Source organism: Cantharellus anzutake (assembly GCF_015039405.1).
Source record: "Cantharellus anzutake strain C23 chromosome Unknown EI90scaffold_65, whole genome shotgun sequence".
NCBI lineage: Eukaryota > Fungi > Basidiomycota > Agaricomycetes > Cantharellales > Hydnaceae > Cantharellus > Cantharellus anzutake.
In genome coordinates this window covers 11,242-29,417 of record NW_024067015.1, presented here as the reverse complement: position 1 = coordinate 29,417, position 18,176 = coordinate 11,242, and the positions used below count along the sequence as shown (strand labels likewise).

General features: G+C 49.7%; 3 protein-coding genes and 1 non-coding gene across 4 annotated transcripts; 2 read left to right on the top strand and 2 right to left on the bottom strand.

Annotated features, from left to right (window-relative positions):
- Positions 1-2,112: 2,112 nt before the first annotated feature.
- On the bottom strand, positions 2,113-2,186 carry EI90DRAFT_t214. Its single transcript has one exon. It is a non-coding gene; the product is annotated as a tRNA-Ala (tRNA).
- Positions 2,187-5,651: 3,465 nt separating this feature from the next.
- On the top strand, positions 5,652-6,767 carry EI90DRAFT_3019823 (uncharacterized protein; the record flags this gene model as incomplete). The annotated part of the gene is made up of 2 exons (XM_039057412.1): positions 5,652-6,439; positions 6,521-6,767. The coding sequence occupies 2 exons, from the start codon at positions 5,652-5,654 to the stop codon at positions 6,765-6,767; spliced, it is 1,035 nt and encodes a 344-aa protein (XP_038911136.1).
- Positions 6,768-8,660: 1,893 nt separating this feature from the next.
- Positions 8,661-11,739, bottom strand: EI90DRAFT_2378785 (uncharacterized protein). Its single transcript, XM_039052951.1, has 7 exons — positions 11,727-11,739; positions 11,535-11,662; positions 11,426-11,482; positions 11,135-11,374; positions 10,797-11,080; positions 10,260-10,741; positions 8,661-10,209 (listed from the first exon to the last, which is right to left on the bottom strand). Exons 2-7 carry the CDS (start codon positions 11,569-11,571, stop codon positions 8,817-8,819), a joined length of 2,493 nt encoding a protein of 830 aa, XP_038911135.1. The 5' UTR covers positions 11,572-11,662; positions 11,727-11,739; the 3' UTR covers positions 8,661-8,816.
- A 754-nt stretch (positions 11,740-12,493) lies between these two features.
- EI90DRAFT_3076686 (uncharacterized protein) lies at positions 12,494-14,763 on the top strand. Its single transcript, XM_039061671.1, has 2 exons — positions 12,494-13,519; positions 13,569-14,763. The coding sequence occupies exons 1-2, from the start codon at positions 12,520-12,522 to the stop codon at positions 14,576-14,578; spliced, it is 2,010 nt and encodes a 669-aa protein (XP_038911134.1). The 5' UTR covers positions 12,494-12,519; the 3' UTR covers positions 14,579-14,763.
- The last annotated feature ends 3,413 nt before the right edge of the window (positions 14,764-18,176 follow it).

Genomic DNA, 18,176 nt, shown 5'->3' with positions numbered 1-18,176 from the left:
CATGATCGTGGGAAGTAAAGCTGGCCTGAGTTGCGGCGTATTTCACTCCAAAAATGGATTTCCCTATATTCGAACTTACAGCGTACCGGAATCGGGTGAACCGATGTACACCACCCTGTTATGAAATGGACACTTCGGATGGGACTAAGCATAGTGTGTACTGGCGCTACCGGAGCTTGGTTATTGGGCTTCGTACGTCCTCAAAGGTTTGATGGCTACCTTATGCTCGGCCGGCCTGTTGTTCTCGCTTGAGGACTGGAGAATTATCACGCCAATATTTACGTCTTCCTGCGATGCATCCTGATGCGCTGAATCCCCTGGTGGGGGGTTTGGGGAACCGATTTCATGCCTCGGTTCAACCTCACCATGCCACTGCTGAGAGTTGTACATCATGCGGCTTGTTCGCTTCTAGTTTGAAGTTGGTATATATCCCCGCCCTCAATAGAAAATGCCATGCTGTTCCATGTCCTTTCTCCCTATTAATTGTCATCGATCATCGCACGGCTGAGGCTCAGAGGACAGTCTGCTAGCGCCGCGCAATGACCATGTCGTTTGGTCCTGATCGACGTCAGGACCTAGTATTAACTGATATGATACAGGGAGTTTACGTAAATCTGAGGGCACCTTCGACCCGGTAAAACCTCGCAACCCTTAGTGCGGTCATCCCTACCATCAGACTCTGTACATGCTCGCCGCTCATCCAAGATTCTGTTCCCTCGATACATTCTATCGTGTCACGCGGAATCTGCTTCTTCTCGTTGTTCTACTCCCTGTAAACCTCAGTCTGGTGAGTTTGACGCTTCGTATGCCTCGCGAGAGTCTCAATTCTTCGTCTCGACGTTCTTTAGTTTAAGCCTCATTTGAAATTTGGCTGATCGCTTGGGCGTACACGTATTGGCGGATTCCCAACTCCGAGCTCGGGGCCGCCACGCTTCAAGTCTCCCTCTCACTTGCAGATGTCCTTTGAGCGGCCTTCACCGGACCCCTTGGGAAACATTTCAACAACCCAAGTGCCCTATGAAACGGGTTTCCCCACGGGTTCCGATTCTAATCTTGTTCTCGGCTCCATGTTGGTTGAAAAGCCTGATATGCGGCGAGCAGTATGACAGTAAATTAGCTTGGTGCCGCCATTTAACCCGCGCGCCCATTTTCATGTTTGTGCGCTGGTTAGTTCTCCTTGCCTCATTATTATGGGGTGAGACGAATTTTAATTCGCTCCTTCACCACCACCTGTATTCTACGGAGCTTCTCTCGGACACTCACCCCAGATCTACCACCTAGAAGCGGCCGAGCTCACCACCTCGAAGTTTTATTTGTTTGGCTTCCCTCTTATTCTGTATTCATTTTCTCACAGATTATGAACAATGCTGGCGTGCGGAGTATACCCCATTCCACCACTCGTTATGGGCGTGGATATTGCAAGTCGCACATGATTGTTTTAACTCATGCACGACGACATGGGGGATGCGGCGAACGTTTCTCAGTACTGGTGTGAATCTTCGCGAAGTGGAAGGCATAATAATTTTTCGCTGTCTGGGTAGGTCCATTAGTACATTGATTCTATGGGCCAAGGTGCCATCCTGGCCCTGCTCCACTGGACATTGGTGGGAATGGAAGTGGAAGCCTGTACGGCCCTGTGCCCTGCAAGCCGATCGGTCTTGAATGTGGTATTGGTGTGTGTGTGTGTGTGTGTGTCAGAATTGGAGGCTTGCAGGTACGTGTAGCGCCGATTCTTATTATTAATTGCCATCACGCAATTGGTAAGGTTCATTAGAATCTGGTTGTGAGCACGCGGTTCGAGCAAGCGTCACCGTGCAGGAGCTTTAGTTATCACAGTTGCGGGCATCGGCCATAATGACCATTCAGAAAGGTGAATCCCCTGTAACGTGTACGTGCTTACGTGCTTGGAGAGCTATGGATCGCTTGCACGATGGTGAACAGTTGGTAGGTGCCGGTTAGCTGAATCTCTACACCTCATGCATATGATCTTGCGCCGTTGCTATGCTAAACTGCGCGGACGAGAAGCCCAGAGGCTCAAGGAATAGGTGGTTCGGGCGCTTGTGGACGCGGCTGTTGGAATTTGCACGTGGTCTTTTAGGGAAACCTAAAAGTTGGACATACTGGGAATCGAACTCCAGTCTTCTGGATCGCGAACTCAGTGTGCACAGCCATTACACTATACGCCCTGTTAGGCTGAGGTGGTTATTTCAACAGCGGCACCGTGTGCTTTTAGGCCTTGGAAAAAGAATGATGTGAGATCAGGGGAAGAATTGAGCACGAGTTTGTTATGTAATGAATCGGTATTCTGATGACTGGGGAGTAAATATATAAAGTTTAAGGGGTAAACTTTGTTCGCCACGTACCTGGGCGGTTCATCCAATTGCCAAGTGATGCGGACGCCAAACTTTAGACGGGACATCGGAGATGAAAGGATCAGTATACATGTATGGAACGTATGGAACGTGTACGAAATACGCGGGTAATACAGTGGACGGATCTCTACACGCGCCCAAACACACACGCGCATCATGGAAGATCTCCGTGCACAGGATTGAATCGAGTTGGGTACGGGTTTCCTTTAGAGGCTGGTGTCCTTGCTTTCGGAAATGCGATGACCGTATGTGAAGCCCGGAGGAATCATTCGTGGGCGGATGCGCAGGCGAGCGCTAAATGGTAGGAGATATTCGGGTGCGCGGTATGCATATAAAAGGAAAGCTGAAGGATGGTTCATGGTTGGTGGATGCTAAGGATCCGGATCACCAGGATCGGATGAACGTTGCTGTGTGACTAGTCGGCGATTTGTTCGATAGTGTACAGACTGGACTTATTAGCGTAGGCTGTGTGTCTGGTAGAAAACACGCCGATTTTGATTCCAGTTTAGCGAGGCGGTTTTACAACAGATGAGGGTACATACTCAGTTACACCCGTGGGCGCTCAGTGAAGCATGTTATGTATGGTTGCACGCGAGCACATCCACACGTACACGCAATCCAAGATTGAAAAAAGTTGGACACTCCCATGACCCAAACTGTATCATTCGTGTGTAGCCGAAGCGCGAGCTTGATTGGCCGAGCGTGCGTGCGGGGGATTTTTTCAATCCCAGTGATGGAGTGGGAGCGTCTGCAATTGAGCTAAATGCTGCGCGCGGGTCTGTGGCCCCGTATGGAATCAAGCGCTTGTGAGATCTTTCTAGCAGCATGGGTGATATGCGATACGTATGAGGAAAGTAAGCGCGGCGTTACTTACGGGGTATGGCGGCAAGTGAAAGCCTATCTGCTCGAGATGGCCAGCCAAGGGTGTTGCGTGGCTACGCGGGTAAGGGCGGCGTGGCCGTGCACACATAGAATTGTGTGTGGTTGCGGTTGCGGGTTGAATCAGTATACTGACTGTCATGGAGTGGATGAAATGAGCTTTTTCGTTGGCCAATCAAACTAGCTTCGCTTAGGGTTTTATACCAGCGGGGATTCATTATGCTTGCCAAGCGACTAGCGAATTTGAAAGATTTTTTTAAGGTACGAGTGCCAATGCACGGGATAGCACATGGTTCAATCCATCAGTCATCATCAAGTCAGAGTGAATCCAGGTGGATGTGCATGGGCCATCACGATCAATGATGATTCAAGCAAAGGGAAAAAAGGATTTATGTTCCTGTCATGATATCGCACAGCCACCTTAATGACGCGCGAATATGTACTATTATGTTCATTCAGGCACGTAGGTATCGCAGCACTGACGGCGAAAAAAAAAATTGCATTCAGCGGTTGAGGTTGGTTGGGAGGTGTCGATCAGTGCCGATCTCGTTACATAGAACTCGGCACTTGATTGATCATTTGGGGATCGTCGGATAATGAGGTGTTTATCCAGTATCAACCCAGCAAGGAAATTCACTTTACTCCCTCAATATTCACGAAAGATGGATTTCTCAGAGGAGATTGAACGGACGATTGACTTTCAAGCTGGAGAATCAATTGAATTCAAAACCCAGAACACGTCAAAACACACTAATGATCGGGCTCGCCTTGACACGTTGAAAAGTCCACATGTCTGGGCACCAAGGTGCACATGTTGGTAGCCCAGGATTAAGTTTTTCGCGCAAGGTAGCTATGGTAGCATCACTGGACACTACTATCGTCATGGGGTCGGGGCAAGAAAGAAGCGAGTTGATGCGAGGGGGTCAGAGTCTAGGGATTCATTCGAGTATAAACCACCATCGTGGAGGTATCACGCGCGCGCATCTTTGTGCATCACTGTCGATTCTAGCTGCGAGAGGCATTAAGAAATCTGATCGAATTTAGGAATCCGATGGCTTGTAATTAATGACGTGGTATATTGCAAGACTGATGACCCGAACTTCGAGGTGTGCAGGTTCGGGAGGGGGGGGGGGAAACGATTGACACGATGTGTGCTACGTGATATCGGGGGCCGATCGATGGGAAATATTGAAGTTTACGTCCAAGGCGGGGGTGGTATAGAAACGGTCTGGGTGAAGGGAGTAATTTCACTGTGTGGGCACGTGTGGGTGGTAAGACGAGGGAGGGTCGTCCCCGTTGGTGAGTTGCTTTGTGCCGCGCCCGTGCGAGGTGGTCGGGTGTACTAGGAAATAGAGTGAAGCGCAACTGTTTACCCGGCTCATCTAAATTAAGGGAGGTAAATGTGCCCGCCGGGTCTCAGTCATGGGGGCAATCAAAGCAGACTCTTGGGTTCGCTAAGAGATCAAGCATGAAAATTGAGCTTCCTATCTCCTATCTATATATCGTGGGCGAGCACGCGGGGTTGAGCAATGAGTGGGTGTAATCGGGTGCTATGTCCGGTGACATGATATAGGGAATGAGCGGGACTCGTGAATCTGCGCCAAGTACTATACTGTAGTGCAACTAGCAGTACTACACTACAGTACTGGGCAGGGCAGAGTTACGGCCGAGAGGATGGATTTACACCATGCACGTGAATTGATGACCCTGTGTTGCGGCCACTTGCCCTATTTAGGGGACAATTGAAATAACGGCTTGATATTGAGCGGGCATGAGTGGCACTACTCAATTATTTCATTTTGATGATGGCGGTGATTTATGCATTCAATTTACTTCCGTGAGTGGAGGTAAACATTCCCAAGCGTGTTTGTTTTCCATCAAAACAACTCCATCCACTTAGGTCCACTTTTACTTACTTAAACACCATGTGAACGATGGCGGAGGGGTTGGTTTTTTCCCTCCACCTAACTTGTCCCCTCCTTCCCCTCCAGCTTGCTCACTCGAGTTCTGGAATCCAAGTTGTCACAGCCGGCAACCCCACCTTCACAGCTTACTCTGTGTTGGAATAACACTCTGCACCGCACTCGCCATACCATTGCGCTTGTTCATCACCCGCGTGTCATTTGCGGTGCGACTACTTGAACTCGCTCGCTTACTGTTCCCCCGCGTCCCCTCACCCTAAACAATCTAGTAGCGGGAGGAGCCGCGTTAGCGAAAGTACTCGTCAGCGATCGCTCCGTCCGAGTCATCCTTACATACCCGGTCGCAGATTTTATTCATACTTTGAGTGATATACCCCTCAGTGAGTTATATATATATATGCGCGATTTCACCGCCGTGCTCCCTCACTCACCTTTCGCCTCGCATATCAGGCTTCTGGCCTCTCCCAGCTGCACAGCAATGGCTGCAACCGTGTATACGCATACTGATTTCCCGTATACCATCTCATCTTCCACTACCTCTCCTCGTAAATCCTCCACTTCCACTTTTAACAAGTCCATCCATTCTTCTCCTCCCTCGTTTCGACATCGGAGAGCTCCTACTTATCCCACTCCTATCCCTAGACCATCAACATCGGGTCAGAATGATCTCGATGACGAGGAGGATGAACGGGACAAGGACCGTATCGATAATGCATCTTGGATTTCATCAAGGACATCGTTCGACTCAGAACGGTCCTCTCTGTATTCTCCTTCCTTCTCCCATTCTCGTCCTATGACACCTCCTATATACTCGCGCTACACATCATCCACATCCACATCTTCCCCAGCTTCTTCCTCCTTCATGTCCGCTTCTACCCCCAGTTTGCATGGCCCCGGTCCATGGATGTATGGGGCCACAGCTTCGCCCAGAATCAGGAATGCCGCATTGCCCACTTATTTACCCCCTGATCCCTCTTCTCCTTTCACTACTACTTTCCATGACGAAGATGAAGAAGAAGAGGAGACTATATTAGGCCATCACCATTTATCCCATCCACCGGCTACTACTGCCAAGGCTCAAAGCAATACCGGTCGGAGACGATCTTCATTATTTAGTCATCATAGGCGGACATCAATCGATCCCTCTCGTCCGGCAGAACCTCTTTCCTCTTGGGTCCTTGCCTCCGCTGAGGATCTCGATGAGGAAGTGGAAGGAGGAGAACGCGATGAGTTTGGGAGTGACGTTGAACAGCAGGCACAGCAGACGTAAGTTATCATTTCTTGAATTGTTTGTCCTAGTTTACGTGATATTCTCGTTGAATTCTAACCATCTACTTTTGGTTTTAGGCCAAGCTGTGCCGAGTCTGCACGGAAACGGTGGGATCTGTTCTCCGTGCGAGTTCACCTGGGTGTTTTCCACGCGAAGAAACGACTTTCCAATCTAAAGCAGGGCGGTTCTTCCTCTCCGTCATCGTCATCAACTTCCACTGCATCTTCCACGGTACCTAGCTCGAATCCGGTGGGGTTGCGGTCGCCGAAGTTGACACCTGGTTCGCCTTTAATGTCTCCTCCATCCAAGTTACTTCATTTCTAGAAGGGGGATCTCGTAACGACGTCTATCATACTCCTGCGATTTGCTGCCTTCAAGGACCTTGACTACTACGTCGCATTCTATCGATTTTCGATGGGATATCTTTGACTTTTCGACCCATCCCCTTATCTCCTTTCCTTTTGTGGAATCATGGCATGGATTTTATGCGATATATCGCACCAGAGTCTCTCACATATACCCATTTCATCACGACATCGCACCCACGAAGCAAGAGCATATGAACATTACGACAAGGACGAACAGTAGTATTGTATTATTAAGCCCAGAAATATCAGACAGTCCCTCAAACTGTATTACTAGCGAATGAGCTCGTCCTTTGTGCTTCGGATGCGTGTTCAGAGTGCAGCATCTGCACTATATCCCTCACTCCGCAACACAACCGCGGAGGAAAACCCCGATAATTGAGCTATATTCTTATCATTTTCCCCTCGGCTTGGGTGTTTTACATTCGAGGTTTCAAAGTGATCTACCTCTCGCTTTATATTCGAGTTCGTCTTACACTTGGAGTTCTCTATCCATCCAGTTCGTGCGCCCATCATGACTTTTCTAAAGCGGTTTCCTTACTTCCCTTACCGCTTGATACCATCTCTTCTATACTTTCGACCTAGGTGCCCTTCTTCCGTCTATTCATACCCGTCCGTATTTCTTTATTCGTTTTATTCACTGGTGTGTGGGTCACGGGAATTGTTTTTTCTTTCCCTTGGCGAGTCGAGTGTTATTACCTACCACCACCCCTTTTGTCGTTTTTACTTGATTAGCAAGCGTCAGATGGGTAGTTTATTTGGATTGGAATGCTCAATGCAATATACCTTGGATACCCCAGCGATTTGTCTAACTGATCACGATCAGAGAGACGCGGGAATCATACACATTTGAGTATCAGAAGTTGAATGATAGGTTGCCCTGTGGACGTCCGAGACGTATTCAGAGTGTAAGTGTGGGTGAGAATGGATTTGTGGATATGGGCGGATGTGAATGCGCTGGAGGGGGCATTAGTACGTATACAGTAGATAACCAGCAGCACGCCTTCGCGCGACGTCAGAGGACTAGCGATTAAGATCCAAGTCGATAGGATGATGATGTCAGTTCCTGGTTGTCATGTGGTGGGGTAAGTGGCGGGGCTTGCGCCACGGCTCCGGCCCTTATGATGGCATCTGTGGCGCAATCCATGACAGGAACGTTAAAGTGTAATTAGGTGATCGTGAGGCGCCCCACTCTTTAAATTTCGGCCGTATATACCGTTCAGTGGGGTTGACATGGTGAATGTCAGACGGAGCAATTAGCGCGCCTGTGAACGCTCGAGCGGATTGGAACCAGATTAATAGCAGCCAGGATTTGGTCGAATCGTGACATGTCTAGTGTATACAACGCAGACTTCGGAGACCAGGCAAAGATCGATGGCTTTGATCAACGATATTCCCTCTGAAGCAGACAGCGAAACCGCCGGGTGGACCCCCCCCCAGCTATAATTCCGCGATTTTTACGTGCATCTTCGTCATCGCACTGGGCTAGTGAGAGGAAGATCGGGAGACGATCGAACTTTGCATGGCAGGAGTCCGTGCACATTCTGTCCGGTCATATCGCAGGTGCCATTCAAGGCCATACTCCGTCCCTGGTTCCATAGTACGAGATTATATTGGCTCGTCGGGATGGACGCTTGTGGCCATGCGAAGAACTTCCTGTTTAAGGCTCCAGGGTTGTGCCGGTGCACCAGGTTGAAACGTGTCTGTCATCGTCAATCATCTTTATAGTCTGTCCAACGTGCCAAAATTCCTTAACAAATCAAAGGAGAGATCCTCGAAGAAGGGAGCCACAGTTCCAGGCGCTTCCTCTGCTGAACCCACACCACCACGGCCTTCCTCCAGTGCTGTGTCAACAATGACATCCGCACCTGCGCTCGCAGCTGCGATTGTAGCCGCAGCGGTAGCCGCACCCGCAGCGGCTGCCGTACCGTCAAGTGATACGGGATTCAGTACCGTTTGGAATGGTGTTCTGGTATGATCCTGTCTCTGCATCCACCATCCATTGGCCCTATTCTCTCTTCCGATTTCGAGGGTGTTGGACTTCGGTAGTTGAACTCCCCGACGCCCCGGAGACACCCTTGCCGATAACCTGGTTTTTGGCTGCTGCACGTGGGACTCTGGGTGTGATGGCTGGTTCCGTGGATCTCGGGCGCTTTCTGCCCTCCGACCTCAATTTCTCCCACTCCTCTGACCGTTTCTTTGATTCTAGAACACCATCAAAGTACGGTTTTAGGTCCTCGAGGGCTTGCAAATTCTCTTTAGATTTTGCTCCAGGAAAGTCCTCAAGGATACTCTGAGCCGCGAGAATGGACGGGTAAAGGTTCTCGACATCCGGTGAAACCGCCTTAAAAGTTTTGGAAGTGCAACCATAAGCGGTAATTTGATAATGGTGGTCATCTGGGAGCATTTCGCCTACAGAGCTGCGAGTCGTGAGATGTGTCGCCTCAGTGTCGATGGTCACAAGTGAATCTGTTGCTGCCCTCTCATATCCGAACTCGAAAATGATCGATATTACTGGCATGGAAATTTCCGGAACAGTGATCAAGCGATCAACATGGCAAGCGACAGCCCGTTTGCGATTCTTGAATTGCAAGTTGATGGCTGATGTGAACTCCGGCAAGATAGTCGTGCTTGTGGGACCCATATGGACAGGAATGACAGCATCGATAGAGTCCTGGTTATCTTTGGCTTGGAGGGCCATTCCACGCCGTAGTGCCACTGCCAGATTTTGGGCAGTCAACATTTCAGTATTTTTGGCCAGAGCGAAATGGGAAAAACAGATATAAGATTCTGCAAATGCCTTTCCCAAGGTGGGCACACCATCTCTGGCCGTCACCGAGTGGGCATCCAATATTGTCTTGTGGAATGGCTGTGCAAATAGAGCCTGGAGAAACTCGAGGACAGGGACAGGTTGATGGAAACGTGCGTCATTTGGATTATAAGTGACTTTTTGGGAGTACTTTTGTGTCAAGGCGAGATCGTGTGCAATGGTCACAAGAAGTCGACCGCAGAGTTCTCCACGCTCTCCTTTTGCAAGCAGTCCTTTCCCACAAGCCTGAGCTAGAACTTCTGGACCCCGCGTCTCTATCCCATGGCCATCGTTCAGGTACAATGCTGCCGCCTCGGCCAGTACCGGCTCAGAGGGCGTTCCGCTATGCATGAACTCACGATGTTGGGGAATGGCATAAACAACGCGCATGTGTGACTCAACGAGTTCCGCAGCCATCACTCTCGAGGCCTGAGTGGTCATGTCGAAGGTTATCCCAATGCGAACCCCCAGCGCAGCCACTTGAGCGTGGAACAGTCTCTTCTTGTCCCCTTGCGCGATCAGTTTCTCTCTGGCGAAAAGTATAACAGGCCTTCCTTTCCTCTCTACCCAGTTTTTGTGATGGACATACCATCTGTTACGAATTTAGCCGAATCTTCCGCAAATTGAGTGGAAGACACTTACAAACTACGTCCAAACCCTACCATTATACTGGGTTGGCACATGTTTTCGAGGCTCGGGTTTTTCCGATCGCGTTTCAAAGATTCAAGAACTTCGTTCTCAAACACGTCGAACGGCAGCTCGGTGAAAGGGGGGAAGAGGCGACGACCTTGAGCAACACGAGCTGATGGATGGCTGGCTGGCGAGGGTGCCAGTTTCTGGAGATGAGAACTCGTGGATAGAAAAACGAAAAAAACGGCGCAATCTGTCAGCTTAGCCAGCACTGCGCCGAGGTTATGATAGGGCGAGTGAGTACGCGTCACATTCTGCTGATCCGGTGAGACGGGTTCGGTAAGTCGGTGAGCTTCATCAAAATAAACGATACATTTGAGTTCACCCGCCTCCCCGGGGAGAGCTTCCACAAAGCGGGAACATGAGACCCTCATTCGGTCTAAAGGGCTACCATGGGCGCCATCTTGTGCTATATCCAGCGTCGAAGCTCGAAGCTTTCCAAGGAAAATCAGCATGTGGCAGCAACAATAAAGCCCTCTAGATACCAACCTTCACTGCCTCAGCCGCCACAGAATCTAGGAAGTTTTTCCTGTTGTTACCAACTTCGGCATCGGTTCGTCCTTTGTTGAGATAATCAGTCCACTCAAGTGCTAGCGCTGCTCCCGTTTTCTCTTTCTTCTTATTATTATTGAAGGTGGGGCCGTCAAGAAGCTTGGTGGCATGTTCGAATAGTAAGGCCAATATAATCGCATATTCTACCTGCAGGCGATGATCGGTTTTCGACTGATGTGATTCAAAATATTGTCGAAACGCCTCGTCCGGAGGAGGGTACGCTGGCGAAATTAACGTCATCACAAATATGGAATCCGCGATGAAACATTGCGCACTTCGGAAAAGAGAGCCAATGTCCTCGCGAATATTGATCGGAATCGTAAATATGGAGCGCGCGGCTTGCTCGACCATCCTGGATTTCCCCATTCCAGAAGACTGGATGACTGATAGGGACCAATTATACGGTTCCCCAGATGAGTCGGAACCCCGGCTTGACCCCCAATACGATTTCAACGTATTGATAAACAGACTGTGTGTCGTTCCCCGATACGGTTCTTCAAACGCCGATTGAAGACCTGATGCAACTCATCAGGCAGATGACAAACTCAAGACAAACAGTTAATTACCTCCACTGAGACGGGGCCTAACAATCTTATCCCCAATGCGTCGCAGTTTCGCATCCACTGTTCCACCAATCAATGACAATTATTGCTCCTGATGCTGACCGACACGCACCATACTCGACCAAGGGGCGCCATTCGTTCTGTCTCATGGCGCCCACTATCAAATCTTTGCATTTGGCGCGCTCGACGTCGCTGAAATTTGCCACGATTGATGCCTGTTCGTGGTCATCAACGACGTTCCTACCCGATGCCGGAGCTGTCAGCGGGAATGCGGATGGCTCAGTTGCAGTTTATAGTGGTTTACCGCTCCAACAAGACAGCACATATGAGTCCCCTTCCTACACCAAATCAACCCCAAGTTATCGTCACTCCCGAACCTCGCAGTCTTTCATCATCAGTCCAACTCAGTGTCATGAGTGCCTCAGCGCATATCCAAGCTTCTGGTGCCAGCGTAGACCTTGGGACTAGTTTTGCCGTCGCTTCCGAACCAAATCCTGAACCTGAAACACCTAAGGCCTCAGATTTTGGGCGTGACCATTCGGAACTACTGGATGCGCAAACCCACTTATCGAGCGCTCTTGGAGGCTCGGCTCTGGAATCGACGCGACGTTCATGATGCATCAGTCGTCCAGCCTCCCCGCTCGTATGTTTTGCTGCGACTGGCAAGCTATCCTTTCCAAGGCCTTCGTTTTCTTCTTGAGCTTAGTAAGTGAGTTTAGGTGCCTGCTTTGGTTGGGTGTTTGACGCTGGCGATGAGCCAAGTATACCTTCTGTTTGAATAACACTCGTCTTTGAATGATAGCCATGCATCTCCCGTTGAACTCGCGTATAGTTTTTATGTTTGTCCTAGACTGAACTGCACGCAATTGGTTGCTACGCAGAGGAGTGGGAGTGCCAATGTTGCTCTGCGATTTAGAGCTACATGCCCTATTACTATACTGTAGAACTGTCTGAACGAGATGCGTTACTTACACGCTATGCATGTGTTGGCACATTGTTTGTGATTTTGTAGTTTATAGCAAGAGAACAAAAATGGCGATCGAATTTGATTACCAAGTGACTTATTTGTATCACGTGATCTCCTGTTCAGCATTGCAATGGCTTCTCTAGCTGCCAACATCCCCCTGGCTCAGGCTACCTCGCTTGACCAGAGCCACACCATCGTGGTCCGCAGCTCCTACCAGCGCGATGATTGGCGCCGCTTGCAGCTCAATGACGCCGTCGAAGACGTCCTCTCAAAGATCCTCAGGTTCGGCTTCGACATCGACCGTGTTGAGGTCGCGCCTGCTACCGCCAAACCTCTTCGCAGTCAGCTCCTTGCTTGGGCCAAGCATATTGCCGGCGATATTCCTGGCTACACCAATTGGCAGGAGATCTACTCCTTCACGTTTGACGCTCTCTATGTCGCCGACGCGGTCCCTGGCAGTGACGACACTCCCATCGGTACCGAGGCCGATCTCGTCGCAGAGCTCCAAGACGTCGAGTTAGAGCGTGACTACGCCTTGCAGAGCAAGGCAATCGAGAAGGAACACCTCGCTGACCACGTTCTCTCTCTCGGCAAGGCGCGTACCCGCCAGGGTATCCTCGACAACATTGCTGCCCGCTACGCCGCTGCCAATCCCATGCCCCCTGCCCTCGCCCTGCTCTTCCGCAAGATCCGCTACACCTACAAGCTGCGCGAATGTCTTCTCGGTCAGGTTGGCTACTACAATGGCTCGCTCGAGCTTGCCGCTGACATGCACAACGAGTTCGAGTATCACATGTACTTGATCCAGATGCATCTGCGCCGTCCAGATCGCCTCCACAAATTCAAGGCTCCCAAGGCGATGGCCTACTACACCACCGACGAAACCAGCCTGCTCCCCTGGAACAACCAGTTCTCCTTCTCCTACGGCTATGACGAATTCGGACCGCAGCAGATGCCCATCTTCGGGATCAACTATATCGAGCGCAAGCTCGTCGAAGTCCTCCGCCTCGATGTGAACGGGAAGAAGTGGAGGGGTCTTTGCACTCTATTGGAATGGGACCCGCAGGATGCTGCTCGCGTCGCCGAGCTCAGTCGCATCAAGACCGAATTCGTGCCCGCTGAAAGAGCAGGTAAGCCCCCCTAACTTCATCCTTCTAATCACATTAACTGCTGCCGCAGGTCTTCCAGGTGCTGCCGGCCATTTCCTCGGCGGCAATCTCACTCTCAGCGACTGCGGCTTCCGCGTGCTCACCCTTCCGCGCATCATCACAATCATAAGCAACGATGAGACCAGACGGAAGGCGTTCTATACCCTCTTTCTCGGCCTCACCTGGTCTGACACGCCTCTCAGCAAGGAGGAGAACCCATTCGCAGAGATATACCAGCGGCGCGCGAGGAGACAGCTTAGGACAGGCGTCACCATGGATTATGATCTCGCCCACCTCAAGGACAGCGATGTCAAGGACCCCAGGATTGCTGCCGACCGCCCTGCCATCCTCACTCTTAATCTCGCGCACTTCTATCCGCAGGTCGTAGGCCGCAAGGCCAACTTCATCCTCACCCCGGAGACGGCCAGCGCCGACTATCGCCGCAAGCTCCAACGCCTGAGTGAAGCTCAATTGGATGAACTCTTCATCAACATCGCCACCTATCCCCGCACCGCCAGCTTTGCTGATAAGGTCAATGCCATTGTCAAGCAAGCTGTTGAAGCTGCCATAGACTGGCAGAACCGTGCGGTTGAGAACCACCGTCCTATCTACACCGGCACCAGCGGTCATATGCTTAGCTATTCTCGTATTGTCCTCAGCAATATCGATCCGCAGGGCTGCGCCAATGCCAACCACCCCACCCTCGAGCAGTTTCGCCTCACTTTGCTGGCCGCCATTATCGGTTTCAATCAGCACCACACTTATGACGAGTGCATGGTTGCCTCCCATGGATTGACCCATGGTGGTATCACGCTCAAATATACGGATCGCATCGGCTACCGCGACATCATCGATTCCACCGACTCATTCATCCGCAACAAGGTCGGCAAGCCATTGCTTAGGGCGATGATCGCGATTGGCAAGCAGTTCATTGCGAACTTCGAAGAGCATCAAGCCGCTCTTGAGCCTTCCCTTCCCCACCCAGGCTCTCTCGTTGTGCAGTGGTTCAACGACACGACTGGCCGTGACTTTGCTGCGTAGACGAGGAGAATGGCGGTGATCCAGCAGAACTTATGGATGAAATATGTGATAGTTGTCTGTCTTGTTCTTGAAATCCTTCCTATAATTTTATGATTTTGTTGATACGGTACTTATCTGGACTTGTGTGCAACAGGCAAGCAGTAAAGTAGTGTGACAACGACCCTAATAAATGTTGAAGTGTCAGGGCTCGGCCTCGGTCTGGAGGTGTAAGTGTTGGTCATAGAGAGTATAGGTTAAATAAACCCACTGGTTCGGGTTGGTGTGAGACCCCGTGTCGATGCCAAAGTCCCCCATGGTCGTAGTAGGATTTCCAAACTTCCAGCAAAAGCAGTCATCCCCTACATCAGCAAACCTCCCATGTCGATTGCCGCGCTATATATCACTTCTATTGCACAATCAATTCTAGAGGGTACCCTGATATATAGATGTCATATCAATTCTATTTCAATGCCGATAGTAATGGTTGTGGTGCTATCACAATCAGCTCAAGTGGACACAGATGACATTTTGGTTTCGAGTAGTAAATAAATCAACACAAAAGTGAGAAACAAGTTAAAGGCCAAATTTACCAAGTTTTGCGCATGTCATAGTTTACCTTCCCACTAATTGGACGCCACCTCTCCATGTGTGCCGTCAATCTGTAGCATAGCCCTGATGTAGAATAGATACGTGTCAGCTCGGCATAGTAACTTCATCTGTTTAGTCTCACCTTAAGTCCCTCTTTACAACGCAAGTGTAGCCACTCAGCGCTATGTCCATAAGGCTAGCCTAATCAACATGAAAAGATGTCAGGCACAGGATTACCATTAGAGCCACTGCAATAGCGCTGCCAGGATGAGGATATGGGTTTGTCGGGATTTTGGGGTGGAGCCATACACATGTTGCATCAGCAAAAAATTGTTATGCTCCTGAGTGCTCCGGAGTATCGAGAGCACTGGGAGAATCAGGAGGAGATTGGCTGGTCCAGGAACAGCCCATTTCCTCCAGAGTTGGCTAGGTACTCCAGGGCACTCCCAGGAGGGCCTGGAGCATTGCTTTGTGCACAAACATATCCAGTAAATACAATTTAAATGCTTCAAAGTGTATAGGGGTGAGAAGCTTCTGGGAGCTCCTGGAGCATTTGAAAATGAAAAGGAAAAAGAAAGAGGGAAGATCCCCCATGAATACCTCCTACCACAAGACTAACACAACAAGACACTGCTTAACATTTAGATCAAACACTATACTATATATCAAGGACACTGAGACTCACCAATACACAATCAAAATTTATGGCCTGATATATGATTAATCTGGCAACTTAATCACTTTTGGGCTGGCAGAATATGGGGGAGGGGGAAATGGGGGAGAATGAGGGGGGGAAATGAGGGGGAAATGAGGGGGAAATGAGGGGGAGAATGAGGGGAGAATGAGGGGGAGAATGAGGGGGGGATATAGAGGGAAATGAGGAAAATTTGAAAAATAGGGACTTCTAAAAAGTTGAAAAAAATAATTAGGGAAAAAATCAAAAAAATTCAGGAACTGTAGTGCCTTTGAAGTGCTTTCAGGATATATAATTATTTGCAAAATCGAGGAAGAAATGATGGAGAAAAATGGAAAATACTTTCGGAGACCCGAGAAATAATGAGAACTGAATTGATGGGAAAGTCTGAAAATTGAATAGGGAAGTGAGGGGAAGCCTTGTAGCATTGTTATTTTCTGCTGTTCTAATTTTTCCTGATTGTTCTTGGTCTCACTCCCAGCTGCTACTGGATACTCCTGGATACTCCTGGAAGCTCCTGGGAGGGTCCAGGAGCAGCTAATGGAAAATACTTTTGGAGACCTGTCACGACCATGCATCCCGGCCCGTTAGCCGCCCGTCCCGATGCTGCCCGAGCCTATTCCCGCTGTGCGAGCGCGAGCGCGAGTGCCAACCTCAGCCCTATCCTCCCTGAGGGCCCCCTGCTCACTCCCCCACTTGCCCCTAGGCTCCCCTACACTTGGCCGACTCCCCCACAGCCACACCGACCTCCCTGCCCCGAGTCCGCCTCCGGTACCGACCTAGCGTGACTCCGCGACATCGCCTACTCCGCTATGATACCATCGCCGCTATCGCGGCCCTACACCCCTTCGTTTATTTATCTGTTATTGTTTGTTTTGACCCTCGGTCATTGCCGGCCGCGGTGCGGCCAACCCCGCTCTTTGTTCCTATTTGCTTCCGGACCCTTCGGCCTTCGGCCCGGGTCCGCTTCTATTCATTTCACCTTCATATATATATCCTGTATACTACATTATAGTACCTTAGCTCTAATATCGACTTGACCACGACCCCAAGCCCTGACCCCAACAAGGCAGCCCCAGTAAGTTCGAAATGAGGGCCAAGAGACAACTAGGGGGCACAGCACTCCCTTTAGAGTTGCTGAGGCCAAATGCCCTACCCTCGGGCCTTGTCTGAGGCATCGCGGCCATCGCGGCCCTTAGCGGTCCGCATCGGCGACCTTCGGTGCCCGACCCCGGATCAGTATCTAACAAGACCCAAGAACTGAATTGATGGGAAAGTCTGAAAATTGAATAGGAAAGTGAGGGGAAGCCTTGTAGCATTGTTATTTTCTGCTGTTCTGATTTTTCCTGATTCTTTTTGGTCTCATTCCCAGCTGCTCCTCAATACTCCAGGAAGCTCCTGAAAGCTCCTGGGAGGGTCCAGGAGCAGCTGGGAGTGAGACCAAGAACAATCAGGAAAAATCAGAACAGCAGAAAATAACAATGCTTACAAGGCTTCCCCTCACTTTCCTATCCATCATTTCTTCCTCAATTTTGCAAATAATTATATGTCCTGAAAGCACTTTAAAGGCACTATAGTTCCTGATTTTTTTCTTTTTAATTTTTCCCTAAATTTTTTTTTTCAACTTTTTAGAGACCAAAATTTTCCTCCCACTGCTCCTGGCACATTACATACTCCTCACCACTCCCAGCTGCTCCTGATCCCCCTCCCAGGAGAACACTATTGGCTCCAGGAGTGCCCAATCTGCTGTTTTGTCTCCCACATGCTCCAGCCACTCTTGATGCTCCGGAGCATAATGGACTTTTGCTGATGTGGGAGGGCATTCAACTTGGTATCTGAAGGAGAGATTGGAAGGCAGATGCTGCACTCACTAATATGGTGCTGCTCCCATGCCTGCTCAATGTCCTGAAGTCATTTTCTTGCTTGCCAAAACTTCAAGTTCAAAGTTTGAAAAAAGGAATGAACGGACTTAAGCCAAATTTGATTCCGGGAAATTCAGTTCTGTACAATAAAATCTGCTTTTGATGCAAAGTCCGTGGCTCAATATATTCATTGTAATGAAGGAGTTTCCGTGGGAAGTAGAGGTACGTAATTGTACACTGGGTAGCAGTGATAGAACTGATTGAGGCTCGACCAACACATAGATTGTAGGGATGAAGCAAATTGTGGAGATAGAATTGCTGCCTATCACTTCTATTGACCTTCGAGGTTTGCTGATGTAGCATCTCAGGTCCTGCTCCTTGTATAGGAAAAAAAAGACTGGTTTGTGGTCATATTACTGTTCACAAACACTAGTACAACCTCCACACTAACTTTACATACTTCCTCACATTTTTT

What these genes read in the sequence shown, in the direction of transcription:
- EI90DRAFT_2378785 (XM_039052951.1), bottom strand. Translation starts at nt 11,571, where the DNA reads ATGAGACAGAACGAATGGCGCCCCTTGGTCGAGTATG. An exon ending in GCGCCCCTTGGTCGAGTATG is followed by an intron (nt 11,483 to 11,534) that starts GTGCGTGTCGGT and finishes TTGGTGGAACAG; the next exon opens with TGGATGCGAAACTGCGACGC. An exon ending in CATTGGCTCTCTTTTCCGAA is followed by an intron (nt 11,081 to 11,134) that starts GTGCGCAATGTT and finishes TAATTTCGCCAG; the next exon opens with CGTACCCTCCTCCGGACGAG.
- EI90DRAFT_3076686 (XM_039061671.1), top strand. Translation starts at nt 12,520, where the DNA reads ATGGCTTCTCTAGCTGCCAACATCCCCCTGGCTCAGGCTACCTCGCTT. An exon ending in CGTGCCCGCTGAAAGAGCAG is followed by an intron (nt 13,520 to 13,568) that starts GTAAGCCCCCCT and finishes CTGCTGCCGCAG; the next exon opens with GTCTTCCAGGTGCTGCCGGC.